This window comes from Mustela lutreola, chromosome 4 (assembly GCF_030435805.1).
Source record: "Mustela lutreola isolate mMusLut2 chromosome 4, mMusLut2.pri, whole genome shotgun sequence".
In the NCBI taxonomy this organism is placed as follows: Eukaryota; Metazoa; Chordata; class Mammalia; order Carnivora; family Mustelidae; genus Mustela; species Mustela lutreola.
The window spans coordinates 54365196-54393194 of record NC_081293.1 but is presented as its reverse complement, the minus strand read 5'-3'; the positions used below and the strand labels follow the sequence as shown (position 1 = coordinate 54393194).

At 56.6% G+C, this 27999-nt stretch overlaps 1 protein-coding gene across 1 annotated transcript; it reads right to left on the bottom strand.

Annotated features, from left to right (window-relative positions):
• On the bottom strand, nt 1-25786 carry SPOCK2 (SPARC (osteonectin), cwcv and kazal like domains proteoglycan 2). Its single transcript, XM_059169992.1, has 10 exons — nt 25320-25786; nt 11774-11819; nt 11420-11534; nt 9988-10102; nt 8173-8287; nt 7666-7785; nt 6976-7194; nt 5336-5398; nt 3862-3999; nt 1-3704 (listed from the first exon to the last, which is right to left on the bottom strand). The coding sequence occupies exons 1-10, from the start codon at nt 25506-25508 to the stop codon at nt 3559-3561; spliced, it is 1266 nt and encodes a 421-aa protein (XP_059025975.1). The 5' UTR covers nt 25509-25786; the 3' UTR covers nt 1-3558.
• Nucleotides 25787-27999: the final 2213 nt, after the last annotated feature.

The window sequence follows — 27999 nt, the reverse complement described above, 5'->3', positions numbered from 1 at the left end:
TGGTGTTTATAAAGTTTTTATTTTCTGTTTTCTTAAAAATAACATTTGATTTCCTTTATGCATGTGTGGAGTGTACTTGTTTCCTTAGGCTGAGTAATAGGCAGATAAAGACAACACGAGGCGGGGTCCCCAAGGAGAAGGGGGGGCTGGGGGTGAGGGGCTTGGGGGCACAGGGGAAAGGGACAGGGTGGGGTGACTCACGGGACGCTTGAGTGCCCATCAATGCACATACACGGTCTAACACTTTGTTTTTCGATTTTTTAAGGACATCTACAATTACTGAAAGATACGATTTCAGCACTGAAATATACAGACGGAAATCCAAGCACTTGAACACAATTCTTAACTCTAAGCTCAGTTATTGCACATCACACAATTTAAGTAGGCTTCAGGCTGTAGAGCAGTTTGCTCTGCTTGCGACTTCCCCAGGATATCTCGAGTCTCCTTTTGTACCCCCGGTGTCTCTTCCCTTTGACCCCCGCCTGCCCACAGCCTCACGATGACGGCGCCGGGTGTCATCGTGACACGCCAGATTAAGCCATTCGTCCTCCCCAAGGGCTGAGGTGAGGCTTTGGTGAAATGGAGGGTTCCCATGGGGGTCCCAAGGGACCCCACGCACTCAGAGGTGAAGTTGGAAGCAGACAAGAGCTCATGAAAGGCGCAGGGGTGGCCATTAACGCCAGGTGGGCTGGCGTGGAGAAGGAAGTGTGACCACTGAGCACCTGCGGTCACAGCACCTAGGGGACAATAAGGGACCGTCATGATGTCCCACGGTGCCCTCATCAACTTCGCCTTCCTCTTCCTCCTTCCTGAGCTCCAATGCCCTGCCTCCTTCCCCATCACCCTGAACCTCTGAGTGGTCTCTCAAGGCACATTTGTTGTCTCCAACTCCAGCTTCCCTGTCCTAGACACACCCATCTCCCCCAGCCCCCGTGGGTGAGGAGGCCTCCGGCAGCCAAGGACAGCTCCGGGGCCTGGCAAGAAACCGCTCTTCAAGTTTGGCTGAGCTCTTTTCAACAGAGCCCTAATTCCACTGCCTGCCTAAACAAGGGGAGACAGGAGATCCACACAGAAGGACATGGAAGGAGATGGGTGGCAGGCAGCTTGGTCAAGGGCGTGAATCTGCAGAGCTGAGGAAGGCCCACCTTGCGACTTGCTCTCGAGAAAGCCTGCAGCTTGTCTGACAAGCAGTCACTCGGAGGCTGTCAGCCCCCTGGGAACAAGTTGCTTTGTCTAGCTCTGGGGGTGGGGGGTTCAGACTCAGAGAGTGGGGTGAAAAGCAGGGTGGGGGCTTCAGAGACAGGACAAGGCTGGGCCCCTGAGTCCCACCAGGGTCTAGTTCAGCGCCTTTTGCTTTCTTTCTACACCATATTTACAAGGTCATAAGAAACGTGCACAACCAGAAGACCCAGAGACACAGAGAGAGCTTGTGCCCCCAGTAGGGGAGGGCAACAGTGAGAGAGGGGTGTCCCTTCCTCTAGCTCTCTCCCCACCCGGGAACGCCCCAGCCTCCTCAACAGCCGCTCCCAGCGACAGGTCCAGAAGCCTGGCTGGGGCAGAGGGAAGAGACAGACAGACTCCATTCCTAGTGAGAGCGGGAAGCGTCGCGGCTGCTCAGAGAACAAAGGGCAGTTCCCTGAACTGAGCCGGGGCCAGAGGGAGGAGGTGGGAGGGCAGAGAAGGGTGGGGGGCCGGGAGACGGGATGTTGGGGGGTCTGGGACAGCGCGACACCCTACCCTGTGCTGTTGTGCTGCGGGATGAGAAGCGGCTCATGGGGCTAGCTGCGGTTTCAATATTTTCCCCAGAATAGGACTGGGAAGATGTTGACTCCGGGGTGCAGTCAAAGAGGCAGTCGGGGTGAGCTTCTTCCATAAGGTCCAGCAGACTCAGCAGATGCTTCCGAAGCCAGGAAGGGACGACGGCTGAGCCCTGTCTGGGGAGACTTGCCCCGGGGGCCCCCACACACGCATCCCTCCTCACACCCCAGGCTCTCACACACATTCAAACACATACAGCCGCTCAGACTCACATACAAACACACACGGCACTCATCACGCACAGAAGGACAGCAGAGGCCCAGATCCAGGTTAGAAATTCTTTGCCCAAAGTGTTAAGGAATTTGCTTCAACAGGGAGAATGAGACAGATTAGGAAAGAAAACAAAAAAGAAACTCAAATCAGGGAGCTTGGTCTCATCCACCCTGGCTCCCGTCTGGTAAGGAGATTTGGGAGAACAGGATGTTTGGACCCAGTCCTGTCCTGTCCCCTCTGACCTCACAATTCCCGGGCCCCTCCACTAGAGCAGCCTCAGGGGACCCTCCACTGGGTCAGAGAGAAGGTCCCGGGGCAGGCAAGGGAGGGGACGGACATGGGCGTGGTGCTGCCCCCTGGAGGAGAGATGGAGAAAGGTCATGGGAAGTGGAGCTTTTCCCCAGCTGCTGCTTCCCCACATCTTAAGGAAGGTCTAGATGGGAGAGGAGGTGGTTGCAAATACACCGCCCCCCACCCCACCCCAGCTAACACCCAGCCTCTTCACCTGCAGCCCGATCCTCAGGCTTCCAAAGTGGACCTGGGGGCAAGGGCAGTGTAGCAACCCCACAAGGCCCGGTGGAACCCACCTGCATAACTATCACCCATCCAAGGCCTCCAAGAGAATAGTCCAGACCAGGCCCCCACCGGAGGCCTACAGGAGGGAACCAGGCTGTTCAAGGGTCTGGCACTCAGGGCTACCCAGTCTCTGCTCCTGAGAGCTCCTGCCAGATCGGCAAAGGCAGACCCTTCCTTCCTCCTCCCTCTGCTCCGGCCCCTCCCCCAGCCCCTCAGCTTCGGCCACCCTCGCTCACACAGCCTTGGGTTAGGAGAGCAGAGTTTAGGGCTGGGAGTCTAGTGCTGGGGAGTCCGGCGCAGGGAAAGGGCTCACTGCTGTGGGTGTCCCAGCCCACGTCATCAGAAGCCAGTGGGGGTGTCCCAGCCACACTGGCCTGGCCCCAGGAGGACCCAAGCCAGCAGGCAGCTCCCTGCCTTTCCAACCCTCTGCAACGGAGACACCCAAGGGTGGGAGAGGGCAGGCAGGTGCAGGAGGAAGCAGCGCTGGTTGAGCCAAGGATAGCAATCAAGACAAGAAGCCCTGGTCAGGGCAACCCAAGGGTGTCAGGACAGGCCCAGAGGGGGCTTGGGGGACATGGCAGGAGGCATTCATGTCATCAGTTTTGACCTTGTGGTGGATGGATATGTGTGAATATGTGTACTTTGAAACCAGCACTAAATGGAAAGCAAACAAGGAGGTCTCTGGAGCAATGCAGACCAAGGACACATTTGTCAGCGCATGCCACACTCATACACACTCACACACACTCACACACACTCACACGTCCCAGCCATACAGGTCTCACACGGGCCATGCACAGTCACACACCCAGTCGTCCCTGCTGGAGCCAGCGTCCTTCCAACTGTATCTTCCGGATCCATGCGTAAGCTGCCTGCTTCTGTCCAGGTCTCTGCTGGCCCGTCTCCCCCGGCCATCGGCACCCTGGCCTGCCATGGCTCCCCGAGGGCCATCTACCAGATGTAGCCTCCGTCGTCCGCCTCGCCCGCCTCGCCCTCCTCCTCCTCAGCCTCCTCGCCTGCTTCCTCTGTCTCCTTCTCCTCCTCGTCCTCCCAGCCGACGCCACTCCCAAAGTCCCCTGAGAAGCCCACGATGTCGTCTGCGAGGGGAACAAGCCGAGGGGCCGGTTAGGACCCCACTGGCCTCCTCAAATCGCTGCCAGCAGGATCCACCACAAGCCAGGCCTCCCCAGAAGCCCTCCCAGGGCAGGTCATGGGGTCCCGGGGGTGGTGCCCGTGCTGCCGCCTGGCCCTTACCGCAGTCGGGGCTGCCGTGTGTGCGAGTGCCCGTCAGCTCCAGGCCCAGCTGGTCCACACACCAGCAGTCGCCGCTGCTCTGCTCACACTGTGTCTTCCGGTAGTAGCCGTCCTCGTCACAGCTTGGGATGAAGATTCCTGAACACGGCAGGACCCACAGGGTCAGAGCAGGCGCTGGGGTGTGAGTCCTTCAGAGATGTGGCCTCGGAGCCTGGGCCATGAGCAAGGGTCCAGACCCCACGGGAGCACAGGCAGCCCAGATGCCCAGGGCGGCATGGTAGCCTGAGCTGGAAAAACCTGCCTCCCTGACTGCACCGTGCTCAAAGCCCTGGCTCCTGCCACCACTCCTCGGGCCTGGCTGTCCTCGGTCAGCAATGCCCAGGCTTCTCCTCTCGGCCTCAGGGCCCACCTGCGCTCCCTCAGACCCAGGAACTATGACCCCTGTGTCCACCCGATAGACTTCTGAGTGTGCCGACCCAGACAGAGGCTCTGCCCCTTCGGGGAGGTGGGTGACACACACTGAAACGACTATTCCAGGCACTACCGAACGGGCACCCTGAGGCCCAGGGAGTGTGCCCAGGGAACACAGACCCGAGAGGACGGCTTCCAGGGTGGAAAAGGATTGCTTCCTGAGGAGTGCTGCCACCCATACCCAAAGGCCCCTGGGCTCTGGTCAACAAGGCTTTGTAGGGTGATTCCAGCAATGGGTCCCACGCACATGGTTTCATGAGCCCAGCAAGAGGCTGCTCTCTGCCTCGTCGCCCTCTGTCCCCTCAGCCACCATGATCCAGCCACATGGGCCCTTTCTTTCTGTTTGCCAAGAGCCTCCAGCTTTCTCCTGCCCTGAGTGGGCTCATCCTCATCTCTCAGGTCTCCCTTGGAACACCAGTTCCCCCAAGAGGCCTTTGCAGACGCGCAGGCTACCTTCTACCCACGGTGCTCTCCCTCAGCACTATACCTACACAAGCCATCATGTGTAGTTCTGGCTTTTTGGTGTGTCAGCCCATGTGTTGTGTTTCCCCAAGTAGCCTGTGTGCCTTCTGAGACCAGGGACCAAGTCTGTCTTGCCCTGACCTGGGCCGCATCTACTGTTCCCTCTGGGGTTGGCACCGGGTATTTGCTTGCAGATGTGAGCATCTGCTATGGAGGGGGCTCGCCTGAGTTTTGCACGTACCCCCCCCCCCTACCCCGCCGCCCCTGCCGGAGTGAGTTGAATGAAGGGTTCCAGGAACCTTCTGTTTTCCCATCCTCCAGTCCCAGAATGGAGGGGCTACGTGGGAGACACTGTCCCACCACGAGGATAAGAACAGGAGGGGAGTTCTCCTTCCTGTTTTCCTAGGACAGGGATTTCTCTGGGCTCGGCTCTCCTGTAAGGCCCAGGGGCTGGAGCCGCTGAGCCTACGGGGGACCCTGGGGCACCCCTCCCCTGCCTCCTCCAAGCCCAGCCCAGCCCAGCCCAGCCCAGCCCCCTCACCTGGCTTCTTCTTGGAAGCCTCTTGGATCTGGATGCGCTCCAGCTCCGCCAGGCAGGGAGGCTCTGTGTGGAGAGAAGCAGCCTCTGACGGGGGCCATCCGTGGTGCTGGTAAGACTCACAGAGGGGCCCCCAAGGCTTGGCAACCTAGCAGTAGGCTTTGCAAGACACAAATATTCAGGCTTTGACTTGGGGAAGCCCCATCGTGGTAGTGGGGTGCATGGGTCCCAAAAACTTACATAGGGGCTCTGCAAGATTCGAGGAGAGGAAAAAAAAATTAAAAAAGTTCCAACTGGGGGAGGCCATTCCATGGCTGTGGCAGGGGCTGAGGTGCCCTGAGAAGCCCAGGGCCCCTGAGAATGTTGGGAACTCTTGGGATAAGGATGCAGGATCCAGAAGAAGAGGCGGAGTGGATTCCCCAGGGGAGAGGCCCAAGGGGAAACATGAGACCAGAGAGAAGGTTAGACAGAAGCTCAAAACTAGGGGCGCCTGTGTGGCTCAGTCGGTTAAGCATCCAACTCTTGGTCTCAGCTCAGGGCTTGATCTCAGGGTCATGAGTTCAAGGCCCATGTTGGGCTCCATGCTGGGCACGTAGCCTACTTTAAAAAAAAAAAAAGAAAAAAAAAAAAAAGAAAAAAAAAAAAAAAAAAGCCGCCGCCGCCCAGATGTAGTTGCAGCCAAATCTAATTGCCTGTCACCTTGAGAAGTCCCTAGCCCTTCCCAGCAAGAGGCCTGGCTGATGGTAAAATGAGGTCAGCCCCCAGTCTCCTGCCCAAGGAGGCTGCTGTACAGAATGGACAGAATGAGCTTCAGAGGCCTGGATGGTGAAAGTGCCAGAAGGCGGGGCAGGTGGGGTCCCTAAAACTGATCGAGACACCACATGCTGGCAGATGGATTTGTGACTGACCCACGCTCCGCGCCCAGATTTTCTCTGGTCACCCTCACAGCAGGATGAAGAAACCGAACTTGAAGAGTCAGTGCCTTGCCCAGGGTCCCAAACTGGCCTGATACGATGGAGCCGTAGTGGAAGGCTGGGCCTCGGCTGCAAACACCATAGTGCCTCCAACACACGCTGGTGGTGGGAACCAGACAGGATGCTGGATGCAGAGCACCAGGGTCTCCCCAACCTTTGGGTGGACCTGTCAGCTGCCCCCCAGGGACCTCACTTCCCCACTGATGACAGTGGCCACCTAGCTGAGGTGATCTCTGAGCACATGCCCAGCTCTGGTTCAGGATATAGAAAGCTAGCAAATGATGTCCTATCTCTAAAGTTGATGAGCACAGATTTGGGGTAAATAATGTGAGACGTGCCCAGAAGAGGAATCATCGAGAAGCCAGTATAGCTTCAGCCGTAGAGCCCAGGAGCCCTCTCCAAGGCCCCAAGGGGCTCTAGAAATTTTACATTTGTAGTTTTTACTTTCCTAACATGCATATGCTTTAGGACCCACAAATCTGGATCACTGAGGTGCTTGCCAAGGAATGGATTTAAAGTGCTGGCTTCCCTGGGCTCCAACAGACGAGGTGCTGGAGCGGGCAGGAAGCAGGTGGGCTGGGGGCGGGGGTGGGGGGGTGCCAGGGAGGGGCGGGGCTGGTGAGGCGGGGTGCAGTGAGGGGTAGGGGACCAGCCAGGGGCTACACTCACTCTCCCTCCAGAAGCAGAAGCACCACTCAGCAGTGGAGACCCGGCCGTCCTTGTAGGTGTCGCAGGAATTGAAGAAGGGGCGGATGCAGACCTCGTACTTGTCCAGGTTGATGGCGGCCAGCTCTGTCTGGTCCAGGAAGAGGTCAGCACTGGTGTCCAGCTTGGAGAACATCCAGCCAATGGAGTCCTTGCAGCTGGCCCCCAGGCTCTTGTCCAGCCCTGGGGAGAAGGCCAGGTTCAGGCGTGCTCAAGGTAAACCATTCCATCCATCTGTCCACCCATCCCTCCACCTCTCCATCTGTTCAGGGTCAGGGTCAGGGCAGCTCAGAACATAACCATGGGAGTGAGAAACTCAAGAACGGCTGAAGGGCAGTCCATCTGCCTCCACACAGGACTGCACTTAAGCTATTCAAAACCCTGTTTGGAAAGCCCTTCAGGGAAGATAATTTCTTGCCTTGTCTTGGCTACCCATTTTAGGCTTTAAGCTCCTTCCACCCACTTCTAGAAGTTCTTCCAATAGCTAACCCAAACCCCTCCTGTCTAGTTGAAGCCTCCTTCTCCTTGTTCTGGGTTTAGGTCCTTTTCAAGGCTCAGAGTCCAGCAGGCGGGAACACCAGGCAGGCTGGCCCCGTGCACTCCTGTTTCCCCACTGCCCTCCCCTGTCCCAGGCAGAGCAAATAGCTTCTGTACCACCGGCCAGGTTGGCCCCACTGCCAGCCGAGCCATTTTGCTTGGCGTTCTCATGAAGGAGCTGGAACCAGTCCCGCAGCCGGTCCCCCAGGTCAGCCAGGTCTTGACCTGTGCAGGTCTCTACAGTTGGAAGAATGGGGAGAAAGGGGCACAGGTGAAGGTAGGTCGAAGCACAGCATGGCCTCAGCTTGGGATGCCGTCCCACAGGCCAGACGCCAGGCAGTGGTCAAGAGGCAAGGGGAGTGAGAAATCAAAGGTCCCCGCCCACTGTCTCCCATCTTCCTGCCCCCTCAGTTCCTCGCCCTCAGACCACACATGGCGTACCCCCTATACCTGAGATGCATCCCCTCCAGCCCCACGGGCCCTCAGGCTTGTCCCTGTTTTTGCCATCTCCCTTCTGGCTCTGTGAACCTCTCTCAGCACCCCAGAGCCCTGAAGGAGGTGCCCCAGGAGATGCTGGCAGGGAGGCCTCCCCCGACCCGGCTGGAGCCCAGGGCTCTGCGTTACCTGGCTTGCCGTCGGTGGTAGAGGGGGAGGCCTGCTCTGTGGGGCAGGGGCAGGGGCCCTCGCATCGCACAGTCAGCTGCTTGCTGCTCAGGCAGGCCTGCTGCTCCAGCTTGCACTGCATGAGAAGAAAGGTTGGGTTGTGTGATGGGGGGGGGGTGCTCACAAATGGGTCCTTGGAGCTGGGGTACTTCGAGCCCACCAGGCAGCCACATCTGACAGGAGCGACAGCAGCCACCAACAGCCTGCGGGGCTAGCCCTCCTGGTCCCTCTGGGGGGGGCCAAAGGTACATAGCACTGGGGGGCAGAGCAGGGATGGAAAGGGGTTCCCAGGGATTCAGGGGCTCCCACGAACCCTGGTCTGCCCTAGCTTAATGTCTCTGCACATGTGCTTTCCCAGGACACGAGTCTCCCCACGCCCTCACCCCAACCCACCCACTTCCCCTATTTAGCTGCCCATTGGCCCCCACCCCAGTCCAGGCCCTCTGGCCCAACCTCCTTCTTACCACAGTCCCTCGGCCCCCGGGGAACTGGCGGCCAGCCCCTCCCTCAATGGTCTTTCCACAGTAAATTCTGATGGGCCTCACCCGGCTCTCTGGATAACAGCCGCCGGCTCTCTGCTCACATCTGCTCATTCCCCTGCCTTTACTGAAAACCCTCGGCCACAGCTGTTTGCTGAAGGCAGCCTGGGAGAGGGTCTCACCCACTCCCCGCCCTTTGAGTGTTTTTCCGGGTCCCGTATGGTTCATCCCCATGGGATGACAGTAAATGAGAAGGGGTCGTACTGTTTCATAGTATCTCCCTTGGCTCCTAGCTGCTCGACAGAGAACACAGAAACTCAGAGAGGCCTGGTGACTTGCCCAAGGCCACAGGGCTGGGATAGAAGCCAGATCTATCTGGACGTAGGAGCCCTGCGTCCCCGCAGAACAGCTTCGTGACCCCCAGAGCACAGCTTCCTGCCCAGATCTCACTCCGCCCTGGGCTGTGTGACAGCACTCTTCTCCCCCTCCCTTTCCCTCCTGCCTCCCCAGTACAGCTTCTGCCCTCAGCCTCTGGCACAGTCTCTCTCCTCTTCCAGTGACCTCACCCCTTCCCCAAGCCTGTGACTCTGTGACTCATCAATCTGCATGTCGCCCCGAAAGTGTCCCTAAGCCCTAGAACCCAACCCCAGTGGACAGTGTCCTCCAAAAACCAAGTAACTCCCAACTCCTGCTCGCTAGCAGAAGTCTTCACAATTAGCACCTGCATTTCTGTGGTCCTTTGGAGTTTATAAAATGCTTTCACGAATGTCTCATTTAACCTTCTTAAGAATCCTATTCGGTAGGGCTTCACTCCCCACAGCCACCATTCCCTCCCACATGGCGGTCTCCTGGAGGGTTATTTTCTCCTGCCCCCAAATGCCTGGTGCTGGCTGGTGTACACTGTCCCCTCGGGGTGGAAATCTCCCTGCGGAAAGCTCCATCCGTCACCCCCCACCCCTGACAACTAGGTGACATGGCTCCCCTTCCAGAGCCCTGGGTACTTTCTTGAGGCTCTTACCTCACTTACTCTGACTCTCAGTTCCCTACATACCTGCACCCACGTGAGACAGAAGCTGGGTCTGGCTCCTACTCTTATGGAGCCCAAGCCCGGGGCTCAGGTGTCCCTTCTGGCGGTCCACACCACATGCACTGACTGAGGACACCAGACCCTGTGTCAGCATTGGGGGACCCCAGGGGGCCCTGGCTGCATTGTCCTCTCTGCTCCCCATGGCTTCGGGTGTCAAGCCAGCCCCCTGCCAGCCTTTCCCACCCCCCACCTGGGGCCAGAGCTCCTCACCACTGAGCTGTAAGTGTGGCCATCAGAGCCACAGACTGAGGCCAGTGGGGCCATGTGACAGGGCTTGCAGACGGTGTCTTTGTTTCCAGAGAGCTTCAGGGCAGGCTGCTTGATCCTACAGGACAGGGATGGGGAGGGCATGGAGTGGAGGCGAAAATGAGAGAGGGACACCCAAAGGGAAGAAGGTTCAACAGACTGGTTCCAAAAGGAAGCTGGCCCCAGTGATCACAGCACCTGCAGCCTCCTCCCTACCCCTGCCCACCCTCCCCATCAGCCCCAGCCAGACCCTCCTCTGGCCCCTAAGGGCGGACGGCCCAACTAGGCAGGGTGAGGACAGGTAGCTCGCCCTTTCCTTTGGTTACTGAGCCCAGCAGGGCCTTCAGGCAGCAACTCCAGGTCTGACTGCCAGATTTAAAAAGGAGTTACACCTCGCATAAAGGGTTACACCAAATCAGAGGTTGCAAACTGACAGCCATGGGCCACATCTGGCCCGGAGACTCATTTTGTTTGGCTGCCAAAGATGTTTGTCTTTGAGTCATTCACCAACATTTACAAAATGGAAGAGTTCGCATAGAAACATGGATTCCTGGAGAGAGGTGAGGGAAATGGGACCTTCGCCCAGAGATCTTGGATGCTGGCAGGTCTTGTTCTTGGGATGCAGCTAATACCTTTCCCTCCTCTGCAAGCCTCAGAAGCTAGAACCTTAAATATTTTATTAAGTTGTGGCATGTAGGAGCCGGAAACAATCTCAGACTATCTGGGCCAACCTATTTGTCTTACGGATATGGACACCGAGTCCCAGAGAGGAGAGATGCCTTTCCCTGAGTCCCACACTGCTTGGTGACGGATCTCCTAGCGTGTGGGGGTCTTAGAACATGTCTACAGATTCTTTGACACTCCTCCCTTCGAAAGATGGAGTGTAATTTCCTTCCCCAAGAGACTCACTCCTAACAAAGAGAAGTGGCAGAAGTAACAACGTATGATTTCTGAGACTAGATCGTAAGTGACACTGTGGCTTCCTCCTTGTTCTCTCTCTCCTTCGGCTGCCTCACCAAGGGGAGGTCAGCTCCCATGTTGTAAGGTCACTCAAGCGTGCCTATGGAGAGAGATCTCTGTGACCAGGACCAACAGCTGCGTGAGTGAGCTTGGAAGTGGATCCTCCAGCCCCAATCCAGCTTTCAGATGATGCAGCCCCAGTCAGCACCTTGACTGTAACCTCGTGGCAAACCCTAGCCAGAATCATCCAACAGAACCACTTCTAGATTCCTGACCCTCGGAAACTGTGGGAGATAATACATTTTTTGCCTTAAGCACAAGGTTTGGGGGCAGGTTGTTTTGCAATAGATAGCTGCCACAGAGGAGATGATCAGGCAAGCCCTCACTGTTTAAGCAACACCCCCAGAATCTCCCCCCAACTCCCCAGGCCCCTCACCTATGCTCCAGCTTCTTGCGGCTGATGCACATGGCCCGCTGGTAGCCCTGGGCGATGCACACCTTGTGACGGCTGCACTTCACCTTCTGGCAGGGGTCCTTGGTGGTGTCCAGGGCTGCCAGGACACAGGTTACCCAGAAATCAGTGCCAACAAGCCCAGGAACCCCCAGCCCCACCTGTGAGCTCCTCTCTGTAGTAGGCCTGAGGGCCAGAGCTCCTCAGCAACAAAGTCCCACTCCCATCAGGGTCTGGCTCCCACAAAGCCCCCAAGGCCATGGCTGGCATGTGCCCTTGGCAGATCTCAAGTGCTCACGGGTGTCAGTCCTATTGTCTCCCCTGGGAGGGACACATTACCTTCATCTCCTTGCTGATTGTCCTCCCAGCTCTTGATGTAGTCATCCTAAGGAAGGACAGAGGGGCAAGGAAGAAGGGAAGGGCTAAGATTCACATCCTAGAGCCAAGGCTCAACTCCAGGGCTAACATGCTAACTGCCATCACCCCAATGGCTGCTCAGATGACCCCTGGTCCCCTGGGCTTTGCCAGCTGCCTCCCCCAGAGCTCTATCCCCCTAAGCTCTTATCCAGAATCCCTCCCATATGTTCCTTACTCCTCCATCCCATGCTGGGTGCTGCAGAGAAGAAGTCAGGGAGAGGGCACAGAGGGAGAGGAGAGGAGGGTGGGGTGTGGGGTTGCACAGAGACCATACACAAAGGAACCCCCCCCCCCCCCGCCCTGCCCCAGGAAGTACTCACCTCCACCTCCTGGGGATCAGGAAGCAGTGGCAACAGGCCATGGGAAATGGAGCAGGAGGAGAGAAGGAGAGATGGGGATTTTAGTGAGACGCCCTGCCTCAGCCCATGTGGTTCCAGCACTCTGCAGGCCTCATCATGTGACCAGAGGCACTGGGCAATTCTCTTTGATTGCTCAGGTTCTCTAAGCTTGATGGCCTGCCGCTGGAGGACAGGATTCCTGTACCTCCACTACAGGGAGCTCAAGGCCTGGGCCCACTCAGGACTGGCTTTAGGAGCACTGGAGGTGAGGCCCCATTTCTCCATTGCCCTGGCCTGACCATTAGGACCGATGTCTAAAGGACCCATATTGCCCGGGGAACAGTGATTGTCACACCTTTGCCTTAAGGGTCCCAGAAATGCCACCCTCTCCCTCTGCCAGGGTTCTTCCCTTGGCAGTCTCCTCCCCTGCCACCTGCCACCCTGTAAGTGGGGCGAGGGGCAGGGGCTCTCTTCCACTGCACAGGAACGGTTTTTCACTCGAGGTCTGACTTTCCTGTAGGGATCCGATGGTGCCCTGAGAGAAAGGGGGACCATTGTCCCTTCTAGTGTCGATGGTTTCCTCAGTTACCACGGTCCAGCTGCAAATCCTCACATTCAGAGGATCCTGAGAAAGCCCTCTGAGATCATCTGGCCCAGCCCCCGGTTGGTGCGGGAAAGGCCAGACAGGCCAGAGACAGGAGGTGACCCACCCCGGGTCCCAGCGTCTCAGAACCCGCGTTTCCCGACGCCTAGTACAGACCTCTCTCCTGGCTCCAGCACACGGTCTCCAAGACCTGAGGTGTCTGGAGACAGCTCCTCGCTCTGCTCTGGCCACAGGGACCTCCCCAGGGCCCACCACCATGTGGCCAGAGGCGGAGCAGCTCACACCCAGCCATGCTCCCTCTGGTTTCCCCACTAGCCCTCATGGGGCAGAGGCGGCTGTCAACAACCAGCATAGAGCTCCCAGGCTCTCCAGGTGGAAGATCCATCAGGCGGGCCGGGAGATGGCTTCTTGGGACTGCAACCTGGAGGCGCCAAGGACCCAGCTACCGGCCTCCCCTGCATGGGACTCTGGGAGCCGGGGGTCAAGGGCCACAAGGAGCCACATGCAGCTGTGCCCTTCATCCTGAGTCGCACCCATCCAACGAGCATGGGATGGGAGGCAGAGGCCACAGTGTGGGATGGGGGTGGCAAGGGGCCAGCACCTGTCTGGCTTGGAAAAGGGGGCCTACGGCTCCTGCAGCAGAGGGCTCCCACATGGGCACAGCCACGAGCATAAGGGAGGATGTCCACCAGAGCTCTGAAAGCCCAGGGCTACCCTGGAAGTTGACAAGCATCAGAAGAACAGGCAGGGACAAGGGCCTTTGTCAACACGGCCTTCTGGCCAAAGGCCAAGAAAGGGCCAAGGCCAAGCAGGCCATGGGCATTGTACCCGGGCAGATCATGCCATGGCCAAGGCTGTACCTGCATGTGCTTTCGTGAGAGCCCTGGGTGCACACACGCCCGCCCACAGGCACACATCCTAGAACATGCATACATGCAGCGGTACAAGTCCCGTCTGTGAGCACGTGTACGCAGGCCCACATGGTGAGGAACCATGCACACTGGGTGTGCGTAGGAAACAAGGACACTTCAAGGCAGCTCGCCGAATGCCAGATGGGTTTTATCCAGAAATGAGGTTAACTAGGCCCACTTCTGTGAGCAGCCCCCAGTTTTCACACTTGGGCGCCAAGGCCCTCCCTCAGGCTCTGCCTTCTTGTCTCTTCCACACACAGAGAGAGGGCAAGACGCAGGGCTGGGGAGGCAGAGGAGGGCAGACAGAGCAGCAGACCTCTCCCCATGAAGGGCTCGAGGCACCAGCTCTGTTCTGTCTTGCTTTCATCTGTGTTTCTGTGCATCTCCTTGTCCACCTCCTTTCTCTCTCCCCTAACCCTACACTCTGCCCATGCCTGCCCCCAACCCCCAGCCCCGACATGTCCAAGCAACTCACTCTCAGGGGAGTGGGAACAGCCAACCAGAGAGGGAGATGAGGGAAAGAGAGGGCCCGGGGCCACACAGTGCCCACACTCCCCTTACCAACCGACCTTGACCTTCGGGCACTCAGCACCTATCTCCTGAAGCTTCTTGGAGCTTAAAGGTGTCCTCAGGGTGCCCTCAGATCCAGAAAACACTCCCCTAATAAAAGCTATTATAGTAGAAGACGAGACCAAAGACTCTGGGTGGAGGAGCAGGAAATGGTCAGGGAGAGGCCTTATGAGGAGCCCCTGCCTGTGGAAAAGGGAGAGCTCCCCGCTCCCCGCCCTAGGGAGAGCAGAGACCAGTGGGGTAAGAAGAGAACCGCCCTGAGGTGCCCCTCGGAGAAGGGTGACGAGGTCCTGCAGGCAGCATGGGGGCAGAGCCCAGGGACACATTTAGGGGCCCCTGGGGTGGGGTATGGGCAGGCACCATCTGTAAGTTGAAAAGGAGGAGTCCATTGGCAAGTGTGAGTCATGCCCTCCAATGCGGTGGTGTCCACTTAGGCACCCAAGCAAGGTTATCAGCAGTTGTGACAAATGGTCCCATAAAGGCACAAGGGTCTTGTCAGGAACCAGGAGGCCTGGTTCTGTCCTGGCTCTGCTACCCAGCGATCACGTCCTCCCCTGAGAAATAAGGATTCGGAAGAGCCCAGGTCCAGTGCTCTGGAGGGAGGGCCAGGCCAGATGGAAGGTCGGTCCTAGGCTGAGAGCAGCATTTCTGGGCAAAGAGAGAGCACATCTGGTTTACCGGGTGGGGAGGGCTCTGCACCCAGAGATGGCTCTCAGCCTGGCTCCCTCCGCATCCTCGGGCTTGCGAGCCCTCCTCTGTGCCATATGGGTCTCAGCAATGGCTGCCCATTAGAACCACCCGCCCAGCATCTCAGCTGCCTGTTGCCCAGAGTCACCGGAGCCCAGGGGAACCGGGCAAGGGGCAGAGCTGGCAGGGCTCCCATGGGGACAGAGCCGCGCTCAGGGGCAGCGTCCTGCCAGCTCCACATCTTCCGTCTAAAATGCTCTCCTCATCCCCTCTGGCACCATCCCCTCTACCATAGGGCCTCGGGGAGGAAAAAGAGCAGCTACTCCCTCCCTCTCACACAAAGCAGATGCTCAGCGTGCGAGGCACAGGCTGACTCATTGGAACCCGGGCTCTGGGCCTTCTCCCCTGGAATGCTCATCACAGCACCGTCTCCAAGTTGACAAGAGCAAGGGGAAGGCTGTCCTTATCATCCCCACATCCTGTCCACCCCATCCGCCACTCCCCCAACAAGCCACCCCCCCCACCTCCCCCCGACCCCCGCCTTGTCAGCGCAGGCAGCAGTTGCTGTGGTGTCCCTGGAGGTTTCCCAGATTGGTCAGTTTTCCTCCTCTACACCAGCGGCAGCTGTAAGGACCCTTCCAGACACAGTCCTGACCACAGCTCTCCCTCCTTAAAACTCCTCGCTAAATATGCTCCGCTCTCGTTTTGAAAAAGATCTTAAAGGTTAGGAGGTAGAAAGGATTCGTACCAAGATGTTACTTGTGATTTCCTCTGGGGAATAGGAATACAGAGAATTTTGACATCTTTCTGCCTTTTTCCAGGTCTCCAAACTTTCTACAGTGTGAACATGTTTTATTTTCTATCTTTTTTTTTTTTTTTTTTTTTAAGATTTTACTTATTTGACAGACAGAGAGCATAAGTAGGCAGAGAGGCGGCGGGTGGGGGGGGGGGTTGTGGAGGGAAGCAAGCTCCCCGCTGAGCAGAGAGCCCAATGCAGGGCTCAATCCCAAGACCCTGAGATCATCACCTGAGCCGAAGGCAGAGGCTTAACCCAACTGAGCCACCCAGGAGCCCCTATTTTCTATCCTCTTCATTTTTAAATTTTTTAAAAGATTTTAAGTAAGCTCTAGGCCTAACATGGGGTTTGAACTCACAACCCCAAGACTGAGAGTCACATGCTTTAGTGACCAAGCTGGCCAGGCTTCCCAGTGAAGAGGTTTTACTTTCTGAGGAAGGGGGAAAACTACAACAAATATTATATTTAAATACCATCCCTGGGGCACCTGGGTGGCTCTGTCTGTTAAGCATCTGCCTTCGGCTCAAGTCATGATCCCGGGGTCCTGGGATCCAGTCTGCATGGGGCTCCCTGCTCCGTGGGGAGCCTGCTTTGCCCTCTGTCTACTGCTCCCTCTGCTTGTGCTCCCTCTATGTCAAATAAATAAAATTGGGGGGGGAGGGAAATAAACCCTCACTGGTTCCCTGTCACCTGCAGAAGAAAGTCTGTCTTCTCTCAATCTGTTCCTGGCTATGCCAGCCCTATGACCTTGCAGCGGAGGCTTCAGCGTGGCCAGACCTCGGCACAGCCTTCTTCTCATGCAGGATGCGTGTCTGTTCCCCGCTCAGGCATCATCTCCCCTAGCTCAGCCCCAAGCCCAGCTTCCCTTCAGGCCGAGTGTCCCAGTGATACCATGCAATGCTGTTGCTTCTGCCCTATTTGAGATGGCCACTTCCTGGAGGGCAGATACCCTATAAAATTCATCCTTCTATGCCCAGCACCTAACCCATAGTAAAAACACTGCTAATAACAGCTAACATCTTTTCAGCAATTACCACGTGGCCCGCATTGTGCAGAGCACTTTATATTCATGGGCTTGGGTACTCTTTACAACAACTCTACGAGAAAATTACTGCTGTTATCCCCATTTCTCAGATGATAACACGAAGGCTTGGAGATGTGAGGCGACATACGCAGGATCACATGTCAGATGCACAGCAGAAGAGTACTGGTATCGCCAGAACTGTGGTTGCAGAATCTGGGTCCCTAACCTGCACTCTGTGCTACTCCATAAACCCATAAACTTCAGCAGATGAGGAAAGTCCCAGGCTGGGGGCTGGACCCGAAGGTCCGTTCCCAGCTCAGTGGTGGCTCCGCCCACTCCACCAGCTCTGCTGCAAACCCTGGGCAGGGAGTCCTGGAGCCCTCGGAGGGGCTGAGACACCTGGACACCGCCTTCTGCAGGCGCTTCCCAGAAACCCCTTCCTAAGCCCCTGGTTGGGCTGGTTTGGAGCTCACCCATCTCCTGCTTTGATCTCTGCAGCTCAGCACGGTCGCCATGGAGACGGGGCCCACTGTGCCAAGCCGGGGGAGAGATGGTGGTAAGTGCGCAGGCCTAGCTGGGCTGAGGGGGCACATGCTGGGTGTTTCCAAGCGCTGTTTACTTCCTGTCATTTTAATTAGCACCCAAATCACCCGCTCACTTCACAGCTTGAATTAACCCCATCTCTCCCAGGCTCTCCATTTGCTGAGGAGGACAGACGCTGTGGTGACTGGCCAAAGAAGAGCTCCCCACAAGGCCCCAACTGCTTGGACTAAGAGCCCCTGGGCATATCTCCACCTGCCTCTCTGCATCACAGTGTGATGGGGAGACTGAGCCCCGGACATAGAATCAGGGCACAGGGTCCCCTTTTGGCTTTGCCTCTGACTGCCAGCGAGACGGTAGGCTCCAATAGTGCCCTCGCCAGACCCCACTTTCTCGTCTGTGAAACGGGCTGACTCCCTTGCCTTCCTCCCTGAGCTGTGGAGCGACCTAGGGCAATGCCTCAGAGGACTTGATGAGCTGTGAAGCTCTAGACTTTCAAAAGCCATGAAAGGGGACCACCGAAGCCTGGGTTCTTGGGCATACAGGGTGGGAGCCCAGGGGACGAGGTGGGCCAGAGCTGCTTTGGGAGCTCATGGTAACATCAAGGGCCTCCAAGATAGACTTCTGACGTTGTCACCAAATGAAACAGAAGCACACCAACAGGACCAGACGTTCGTCGTGAAACTTTAAATTAAGCACAACTTTTGTAACCCTGTTATGGCATTGCTTCATTTTTTACTAGATCAAGAACCTCTAAAAATGGAAGTGGGCCAGGCCTCTCTCAACCTCTGAAAGGCCCTGCACTTGGCATTATTTTCACCTCATCTCAGGCGAGGGAGCCTCCGTTGGAGCCCAGGCCCCTGAAGAAGGCCCAGGAGTGGGGGCCCTTGTGACTGGGGCCTCTCCATCCCTCCCTGCAAACAGCCAGAGGAGCACCGAGTGGGGTGCCAAGAAAGGAATGAGGAGAGGCCGAGCGGAGGTCATCTAGGCTCCTTCTCCGCGGAGGACTGACACCTCTGTCACACGCCCAGGCAGAAGGCATCTTGAGAAGGCAGTGGCTGCGGTGTGGAGGGTGTGAAAACAGGGGCAGTCGTTAAATATTTGTCCCCCTCCCAAAGGGAGTGGCAGAGGCTGTGTTAGGCCTGCACAAACAGAAGGAGACAGGCATCTGGAAGACTCTTGGGCTCCACCCTCACCCCTTGGAGGAATTTCCTTGGAGGGTGAAAATGTGCTTACCCCTCCCAGCATGCCACGGGCTCCACCTGGCCTCAGGTATGCAAGCAGCAATGCCCCCGCTCCTTGGGCTTGACCTCTCCACCACTGGGGCGTCTCAGCCATTCCCTCCCCCTCCACACACTCTCCTTGGGTTTCTGGTTCTAGGCAGCAGCCCCAGGAGGCCATAAAGGGCAGAGAACAGGGGAGGGATATAAAGGAGAGGAGACCTAAAATTCTATTCTGAGTTGCCTTGGGACTTTGTTTTCCCTTCTGGAACATGAGTGGAGGCAGGATTTAAAGGCCAGAGATCTCTGTGGAAACACAGGCGTGGCGTGGGGAAAGAACCCTGGGCTGAGAAGGAAGAAGGGTTCTTGGTGCCTGCACCTCTCCAGGTCTGCGTCTCAGTCTGGAAAACGTAGGGGCTTTGTGCTGCCGGGGCTCCACGGCTCTGCTCTGGTCCCAGCTCTTCCAAACTGAGAACTGTGAGGATGGAGGCGGGCGGGGAAGAGCCCGAATAAGTCCAGACTCTTCCATGTGTTCCAGACTGTGCAGGGGAACAAGAGATCAGGGGAAGACCGCATCTAGGCAGGGGTAAGACACCCGCCAGGCCTGGCTTGTCCTTTCAACTGAGTGAAGCCTTGACCTCTTTTCTGATGTCAGGGAAGGATGCTGGAGGGACAGGATGCCCTGCCTTGGGGAATCCATTCTCCACCTGTGGGAGTCCTGGGCTTACCTGTTCTCAGCCCTTATAGGTAGGTGACTGTACTGCTCTATAGGCATATTGAGAATGGGTGGGAGGCAGACGCAGGGGCAGAAGGACAGCAAGGGGACAACCTTCCTACAAAAGATGTCACTCACTCCCTTATCCTACAATGAATCACTGGAGAATCAGGGTGCCAGGGTTCTAGTTTGACTGTCTCCACCTTCTGGAGTCCAGAAAGAGGAAAAGATCTCCCCAGATCCCAGGACGAGTTAGTTGAGATCCTTTCTGGCACGTTCCATAATGCATATGTGTATACTGAGCCCTTGCAGTGTGCACACACAGCGCAAGCAACACTCAGAGGACGGGGTGGTACAGTGCACAGGTAGTTTAACCCCAGGTCCTGCCCTCAGGGGCTTAACCATGGGAGGGACGGGATAAGCACATGTTAAAAAACCAGTTGGAGGGGCGCCTGGGTGGCTCAGTGGTTGGGCCGCTGCCTTCGGCTCAGGTCATGGTCTCAGGGTCCTGGGATCGAGTCCCGCATCGGGCTCTCTGCTCAGCAGGGAGCCTGCTTCCTCCTCTCTCTCTCTCTGCCTGCCTCTCTGCCTACTTGTGATTTCTCTCTGTCAAATAAATAAATAAAATCTTTAAAAAAAAAAAAAAAAAAACCAGTTGGAGCCCTCTTCGGATACAAGTGCAAGTGTAAGCGAGGCCACAAGGCAGCACCGACATGCACCAAATGACTCTCTGACCAGTAAATACTGTGGGAACCCCTGGAGGGGGCTCTACCTGCCAATGACTGTTGGCTGAGCCCTTAGGAGCTGAGAGGCTATCCTGTTTCCAGAACCACATCACCCTCTTGCCCGCAGCTGGGTCTGGGTCCGCCCACCAACTGGAGCTGCCCTGATGGATCCACACCCGGGGCGGGGGCGGGGGGGGGGGGACCTGCTATACCTGCAGGTACGCCCATGAAGGCTAGGAGGACTCTGTCCCAGTGCTTGCCCCAAGATGCTACTGGGTCCCAGTCCTCAGCGTCCCCCGTCTCTGGCAGATGCATGCCCTACCCTAGTTTGGTCACAGATACTTCCTTAGGAGCAAAGAGAAACCCTTTCCCTGCACCCAAAGACGGGGCTGCCAGCTGGTAGAAGGGTTGGGGGTGAAGGGCTGTTGTCTGCCTCTAGGGCCACCTTCCTGGAGTCAAGGAATGCCAAGGGCTTTGCAGAGGTTTCTGTGTCGGCAGCCCATGAAGCCCAGGGGAAAATCAAGGGCCAGAAACGTGAAGTGGCTCTCACAAGGTCACACTGCGAGGTCTGTCATCTCACGAGGAGGACAAGCTGAGTGTTCTCCCAGGGCCCCTGGGGCATGGGGTAGGATAGAGCTCTGGCCGTCTTCCAGAAAGCCTCTGACCTTCTGGAGAAGGAGAGGGGGTGGCGTTGACCGTCCACCCTCTTCAGCCTGCCTGGAAGGTGAGAGGACCATACGACAGCCTCTCCAGGTAAAGAGTGCTCTTCTCTCCCTCTCTTCCCAAGGCCTGGAGTCCTACCAGGTGTTCAAGGGTCCCTCGCCAGGCTGACACGGCTCTGGGAGATGCCAGCCCCCCCTACCCCCAGCTGGGAGAGGATTCAAAATCAGAATGGAAGAGGAGGCCAAGCAAGGACTCACCCTCCCATCCCCAAACCCTAGTTATGGAATCCATTCTGACCCAGTTTGGGGTTCTTCTCATGCACCCACACTTGTTCACAAACATCTGTGCCACTTGTTCCCACACTTGCATTGGTTTAGGTGTGCGGAATGGGGAGAGGGAAGGGGCGGTGAGAAGGGAGCCCCTTTGTGCTAAAACTTGTTACTGGCTTGCCTGGTGATCCTAAAAATCTGAGACTCATGAGTAGCCAGCGGGCATTACTTCCCCGGGCCAGCTCCCAGGGTCAAGGTGAAGCCCCTTGCACTGCGGAGGTGCTCCTATCTGCAAGGAAGGGGCTAACACACATCAACATCTTTCTTGTGGAGACTGAGGCGTGGTGTGGGCTAGCCCCAGAGATGACAGTCCCTCCGGGAGCTTTCTGGGGGGCTTGAGGCTGGGGAGTCCCACCTGAAATGGATGCCCTCCAGCTCTGTGACAAAACGCCTCCATGCTGACGCACGGGTTTTGGTCTCCTTGCCCACCGGAGACGTAGTGTGACGTACCTGGCATCATATGGCCAGCCAGTGGCAGAGCCCAAACCTGCACCCAGGCCTTCTAGCCCCCAGGCCAGAGCTCTCCCAGCACTGCCTCTCCTGGGTAGAGAGCTGCCTCTGGGGTGTCGCTAGGTCCAGGGAGGAGGGGAGGAGGAGGTGGCCGGCTGCTGAAGACCCTGAGGGCTTCGGCCCCCCTTTCTAGGAGGTGCCGCTCCAGTCCCGGGGCAACCTGGAGGCACATAGGGCACAAGCTGAGGCCGACTTTTGTTCTTCAAGGTAGACTCCTCCTTCCTATGTGTCCCTAAGGGTTAGGCCTTGAGCTCCCTGAAAAAGCGCAGTTTAACCAGAAGACCTGGGTTCAAATCCCAGCTCGGCCACTTTCTAGCTATTTGACCCTGCTGCACGTTACTTCACTTCTCTGAGCCTTTGCTTCTTCAACCATAGAATGCATGGGTCATGAAATGACAAAGAGGGTGGCAGAGGGGCACGAGAGATGATGCAAGGGCCGGCAGCTGGAAGCCAGGGCTCACTACAATCGGTGGTCTGACAGACAGTAACTGTGTGCCTGCTGGGGGCCAGGCACCGTGCTAGACGCCCGTCAGTCTCATGAGAGCTTAAGGGACGTGGAGCACAAAGTAGGGAAGAACTAAGAAGAAAAAGAACATTCCTTCCGTGCTTCTTTGCCTGGCTCTCAGGTCCTGCCCGGAAGCATGCTGTGTAACGCGGGCCTGGCTCCTCTCACGGGTGCATCTCTATCTCCAAGGCCCGGATGCTCCGTTCTGAAGACTACAGGGCAGTTCCACCTGGTTCTGCTGGGAGGAAAGCTGGAGATAACAGTGCTGGGAAGCAGGCCTCCCAAAGGCCCAGGCCTGCCCAGGGGAGAGCACAGCTAGATCACAACCTCCCCCTCTCCTCTGGCATGAAGCTCTCTTCCCTGGCAGCGAGGCACTGGGTATTAGAGGGAATATACCCCGGCCCTGGAAGGGCGGATTACTCCGCTGGTAAACCCTGCCTCCCTATAATCCTAGTGCTCAGAGAAAGAACGGTAAACTCAACTCCCCACTACCCAGCTCAGACCAGTTCCGTGTTGGAGCACCTGCCCATGCTTTCTTCCTCTTCTTCGTCCTCCTGACCTCTTCCACATCATGCCCTCAATCTCCCCCTGCCCCTCGATTCAGTCAGCACCATTTAATGAGACACGCCCCTCACCTACAATACTGACTCCTCCATCCTATGCCCTAAGAACATTCCACCCCTATCGCTTGCCTCTCTTCTGTTCAGGCAAACTGGGGACTTGCGTCATTTTGTGGTTATGAACAACGTGCTGGTATGACCTGGTAATGCCTTAGACGTCCAAAAGAATATCCATCTTGCCTTTGAGGCTTCAGGAAGCATATTTTCCAGAAAGCTAGCCTGATGAGATGTATATGAAGCCCTACGCTACTGGGCCCAACTAGAGGGCCTTCGGGTTTTAGAGTAGGAAGTGGGGCATCTATTGACAGAGGAGGGCTGAGAAATGTCTGGGGTATTGGCAGAGTCCCTATGGACAGCATGAATGCTGCACAACTCCAGGGAGCACCCTCACATTGTGGGCCCTCTAGGATTGTGCAATGCAGGGGCTCTGAGCCCGCAGCCTCCTGCCCTCCTGCAGAAGCTGCCAATGGGTCCCCAGAGCCAGAACCCCCTGCCCAGCCTTCCGTGGCCTCCTCCCCTCCCTGATCCTGTCTTCCCCCAGCCAACGCTACCTCAAATGGGGTTTTAGAGGACATTTTCCCTAAAAAAGCCTGAGGCCGCCCATCTTAATAACGTGCTCTAAAGCTTTCCATGAATCCTAAGGTGTCTGGCCCTGCAGAATTTATAATCCGGTGCCTTTCTTCTGATAAGCATGAGAGGAAGGAGGAAATGATTGGCACCAATACAGGGAGACAGGTGGGCCGCCCTGGGCCGGGGGTCAAGCAGTCAAGTCATTTAGCCTCACCTACAGAGTTGCCTATTGGAAGCAGGTGGAGGAAAGGAGATGGGGAGGCATCTTTATTTTTAAACCTTTACGTTCTGATAAGCATTTCTTTTCCCCCTGACCTTCACCAGTCTCGCTTTGGAAGATCAAACAGCCAGCGAGTCAGAGGGAGGCCTGGACCAGTGACACATGGATTTGGGATGGACCAGCCTGCAGCTGCCCCCTCGCTGCTATGGCCAGGCTGCTTCCCAGGCAGCGGCAGGAGACTGCAGCTAATCTGTGCTGGGCCTGCAGGGGCCTCGGAAAAGGCCTTGCTGGGACTCCTGCCTCCCTTGGTTGGACCAGCTGTGCCTCCTCTGGGACCCAGGCCCCTCTGCCCCAGCTGACCTGGCTGCATGCAATGCTCTCTGATGACTTACAACCTACTGGTTAGACTTTGAAGAGAAACTGTCACTTGTCTCACGGTAACAAAAATATCCGTATCTCTGCCTTTTCACATCATTTGGCTGGATAGCGTATGAAGTATGTGTGTTTTAAACACATTTCTAAGGAACTTCTGGATGCCCACAATTTAGGAGAAGATGAGAGAGGTCACAGTGTGGCCAGTGTTGTGCCAGGTGGGTCTGATGAGGGACCTTGGCAAGTGAAAAGTGAGGCCTGGGGTCCTATTGGAGGCTTTCTGGGAGCTGGCAGGCATCTGAGAGCACTAGGTGGCCAGGACCAGCATTCTTCTCCCCTGGTGCATCCGCATCCGGGCCCATCCTCCACCTTACACCCGGCCCCCTTCTCTGGGTTCCAGCCACGCCCTCTGCCACCGGCACCCACCCCACCCGCCCCTCCCCCGCTCAGCTCCTACTTCCCCCTTCTGGGAACGCAGTCTCCGGTTTCCCCTCTGATCTACAGGTGCTCGTAAACAAAGTGCTGCAGCAATGCCGGCTAGTCCGCAGCCGCCTCCCCAACCCCCACCAGGCTAAGTTCGGCCCAAGGTTAAACCACGGTGCGGGCAGGCGTCCGCGAAGGGACCCCAGACCCAGCTCCTCCGCTCTCGCCTCTGCTCTTCAAGACCATCGGGCTGCAGAGTCCTTCCTCCGCATGGGAGTCTCTCCCATCTCTGGGCCCGGCTTCCCCACAATAGGTTGGTCTGGAAAACCAGCCTCCGTGAGCTCACGCCACTCTGCATGGGGACCCCAGACCTGGCTCTGGAGGCCACCCGGAGGTGGCCTCGGCTATTTTCACTGCCGTCGTCCGCCCCCAATCATGGACACGCCTTTTACCATGTCGCCTAATGAAGATTGCTAGGACACCTACCCCCAACCCCAATTCAAAGTCCCAGCCCAGGGTTCTGTCCCCTTCTGTCCTCCCTTCCCCAAAGCCCAAGGTGGGAATAGAGGGCACTCGCGCAAGACGATGCTACCTACCAGCCGCCGGCCGCACCCAGACCTGCCCCTCTGCAGTGCCCCGTATGTGGCGCTTGCAGCTTCCACCCGGCTGGGGGCAGGCCTGGGGGCCTCTTTTTTTACCACCAAAAAAGGAGGGGAGCCGGTCGGGGGTCCAGCCGCAGCCAGGGCTCCCACCTCTCCCGCCATGTACCCCCCTTGCATCCCGCGCCCGTCTCCGCGCCCGACCTGCAGTAGAGACCGTGTCTGGTGCACGCGCCCCGGGAGCAACTCCTTGCCCGGGACTCGCCCGGGGCTGCTGTGGGGCTTGGGGTCCGGGGCCGGGGGCAGGTGATGGGGGAATGATGGGTCTCGGGGAGGGGGCGCCGAGCTGGGCCGGCGACGGCTGGCGGGAGGGTGGGTGCGCGTTGTTTACTCTCGGTGCGGTCAGCCGACTGGGCTGCGGAGCCGGTGGCTGCGACGTGCCGCCGCCGCTCCCGGCGCTTGGGGCTCCGCTCCGAGCCTTCCTCCCCAAACCCGCGCCCCCGGCCCTCGCGGCCCTGCAGACTCACGTCTCGAAAGCGGTTCCAGTGCTTGATCTTGCCGCTATACTGCGAGATGGACGACAGCCATTGCTCGTCCTCCATGAAATTGCCGGGGGTCTCGCCCTCCTTGAGCCCTTTGGCGTCGCCTTCGGCCAGGGCGGCCGCGGCGAGGAGCAGCAGCGGCAGCACCAGCCGCCCGCAGCCCGGGGTGCGCATCGTGGTCAGGGTCCGACCTGGGGGAAAGGGGGTCTTGACTTCTGCAGTATTTTAGTGTCCTTCTTCCCACCCCGCGGCTGGCGAAGCAAACGCCGTAGTCTTCCTCCGCCCTCCTCCTGCGGTCTGACTCCGGTGACAGACTGATAGTGGGTCGCGGCTGAAATGTGACCTGGTTAGGAGATGCACTTGTCTGAAAAAGCCCAGCGCTGGACGCGGAGAGGGAGAGAGAATCAGAGAGGCTGCGCCAGCAGGGGCCGTGTCTGTAACTGTAGCATCAGCATCACGTTTGACATCATCATACCTGGTTTAAAAAAAAAAAAAAAAAAAAACGAAAACGGGGGGAAAGAAAAAAAAAAAAAGAGGGGGTAGATTTCAAAGGGAAGCGCTAGATGAGAGCGCCAAACGCCAACCAACCGCAACAGAACCCAGCCCAGCCCAGCACTTAGGGAGTTGCAAACCAAGGAATCCAAATCATGAGATGTCCCTGCTCTCTCTCCATGGGCGGAGGGCAAGAAAAAGGGCCCAGGGTCTCCCCAGGGAAGATGGGAGTGGGGAGGACACAAATCTCTTCAGTTACAAAGCCAGTAGGCGCAGGTGTCTAAAAGGGAATTTGGCCACAGATGCTCTTTCTGTCTCCCCTTGCCGGCCACCCAGAGGGGCCTGTGCCACAGCCCTGACAGCTGGCTTCCTGGGAGTTATGGTTCTGACAGTAATGGGTGGCTTCGTTAAGACAAAAGCCATTGAACAACTGGCTGCCTCCGAACTATTGCTCCCCAGCCCCACATGCTTTTTTCCAGGCAAGGCCAAAGCCCTGAATGGCTGGTAAGAGAGGCAGATGTCCTCCTCCCCAAGCAGCTGTTTCAGGGCTTCACCCCTTTTGTTTGTCCTTTCTAGGGCAACCCTAAAAGGCAAACGTCTGACCAGCTCATCTGCCTTGGGGCTGCAGGTTTGGAAAAGGCGCATTTGTTCTGCTTTTGACTTCAACTTGTTTGTAATAAGCCACTGGGGAAGGGGGTGGGAGGGGAGGCTGGTTTTGTCTGAGGTGTTGAGGTTTTTGTTAAAACTGTGACCCTTATCATTGCCTGTGAAAATCCTCATCGTTGACATCCCAGCTGGGAAGGCTGGAAGCTGGGCAGTCCCAGGATCAGAGCAGAAACGGGTGAGGTTTACATTACAAATAAATGGAAGAGGAAACATGGAGAATCTGACAGGACAAAACATAATGAACTCTTGGGACCCAAGCCCTAGATTGTGTTTTTATAAAAATACTTGGTTGCTGTAGTCTTAAAAATAAAAAAAAATAAAAAAATAAAAAAAAATCAAAGGCAATGAAAAACATGATCTTAATCGCTAGGGAAAAACACAGGTTAGAAGGTTCATAGTCACTCTGAATCTGGCTTGCCTGGGAATTCTGACTGCATCAATGGCTTGGCCTGGGGTCCCCTTAGGAAAACAGAATACAATAGCTCCTTTTCCGTGTTTTCTTTTTCCTTTGCGGTTGGATTTAGAGGTGGTGCTGCAGGGCGGCTCTGGCTGTTGATGTCCTGGTCTCCCAGTAAGTAACAGCAGCCTTGCCAGGTTGTGTAGCAACACTATAATGGGAGAGCAGTTTCTTGTCAGATAGAGGGGGGTGGAAGCCCACTTACCTGCTGTGTTATTCGGCAGGTTCCCTAATCTATTTTCTATCTGTAACAACAATATCATCTATCTTAGAAGAATTCCGTGAAACTCATGCAAAACTATATACTAAGTAGGACAGTGGGCATTTGAAAAATGTTAGTTATTTTCTCACGTCAAGAAGAGAAGGCTCTGATGCCCCGTGGTTCTCAAGATGTCCTGAAATTTGCCATCTTTTCCCACCATCTCAATCCTAGTCTTAGCAGAGCTCACTGTGTATGTCCAAGGCACTGAGGAAGTAGATTCTAGATGTAGCTCTCCCATTCCAGTGCTATCTTATAAAGTCCCTGTCTTCTAGAATTACCAAAGTTGCCCAATAGTTTGGACAGGCACTGACAAGATGCCCATCAATAAAACAATAGATGTTTCCAGACTTTTTAAAAAAAGATTTTATTTATTCATTTGACAGAGAGATGGGGGGGGGGGGGGAAGCAGGCTACCTGCTAAAAGCAGAGAGCCCAATGCAGGGCTTGATCCCAGGACCCTGGGATCATGACCTGAGCCGAAGGCAGAGGCTTTAATCCACTGAGCCACCCAGGCGCCCCGATGCTTCCAGACTTTTGAAGGTCAAAATGTTTCCCACACTCCCGGGCAGCTCCTCCACTGGGACTGGTCTTCTGCAACACCTTCAAGGTGGGTCAGCTGATTTACGCCAGAAGCAAATCAACAAGAGTCCAGGACTGTTAGTTAAGTCCAACAGCAAAGCCAATTTAGGGGAGAGATCCAATTTTCCAGAGGACAGGTAAAAGAGTTGTAGAAAATGGACAGTAACCACGTATAAAGAAGAAAAGGTTTTCCTAACCTTTGAGAGAAT

Bases quoted from the DNA above. Each gene is read 5' to 3' on its own strand.
- SPOCK2 (XM_059169992.1), bottom strand. From the start codon at position 25,508: ATGCGCACCCCGGGCTGCGGGCGGCTGGTGCTGCCGCTGCTGCTCCTC. The intron at 11,535-11,773 runs GTAATGTGTCCC...GTGTCCTGGCAG, and splicing joins CAATCAGCAAGGAGATGAAG to CCCTGGACACCACCAAGGAC. The intron at 4,000-5,335 runs GTGAGGGGGCTG...TGCCGTGTTCAG, and splicing joins GGCTTCCAAGAAGAAGCCAG to GAATCTTCATCCCAAGCTGT.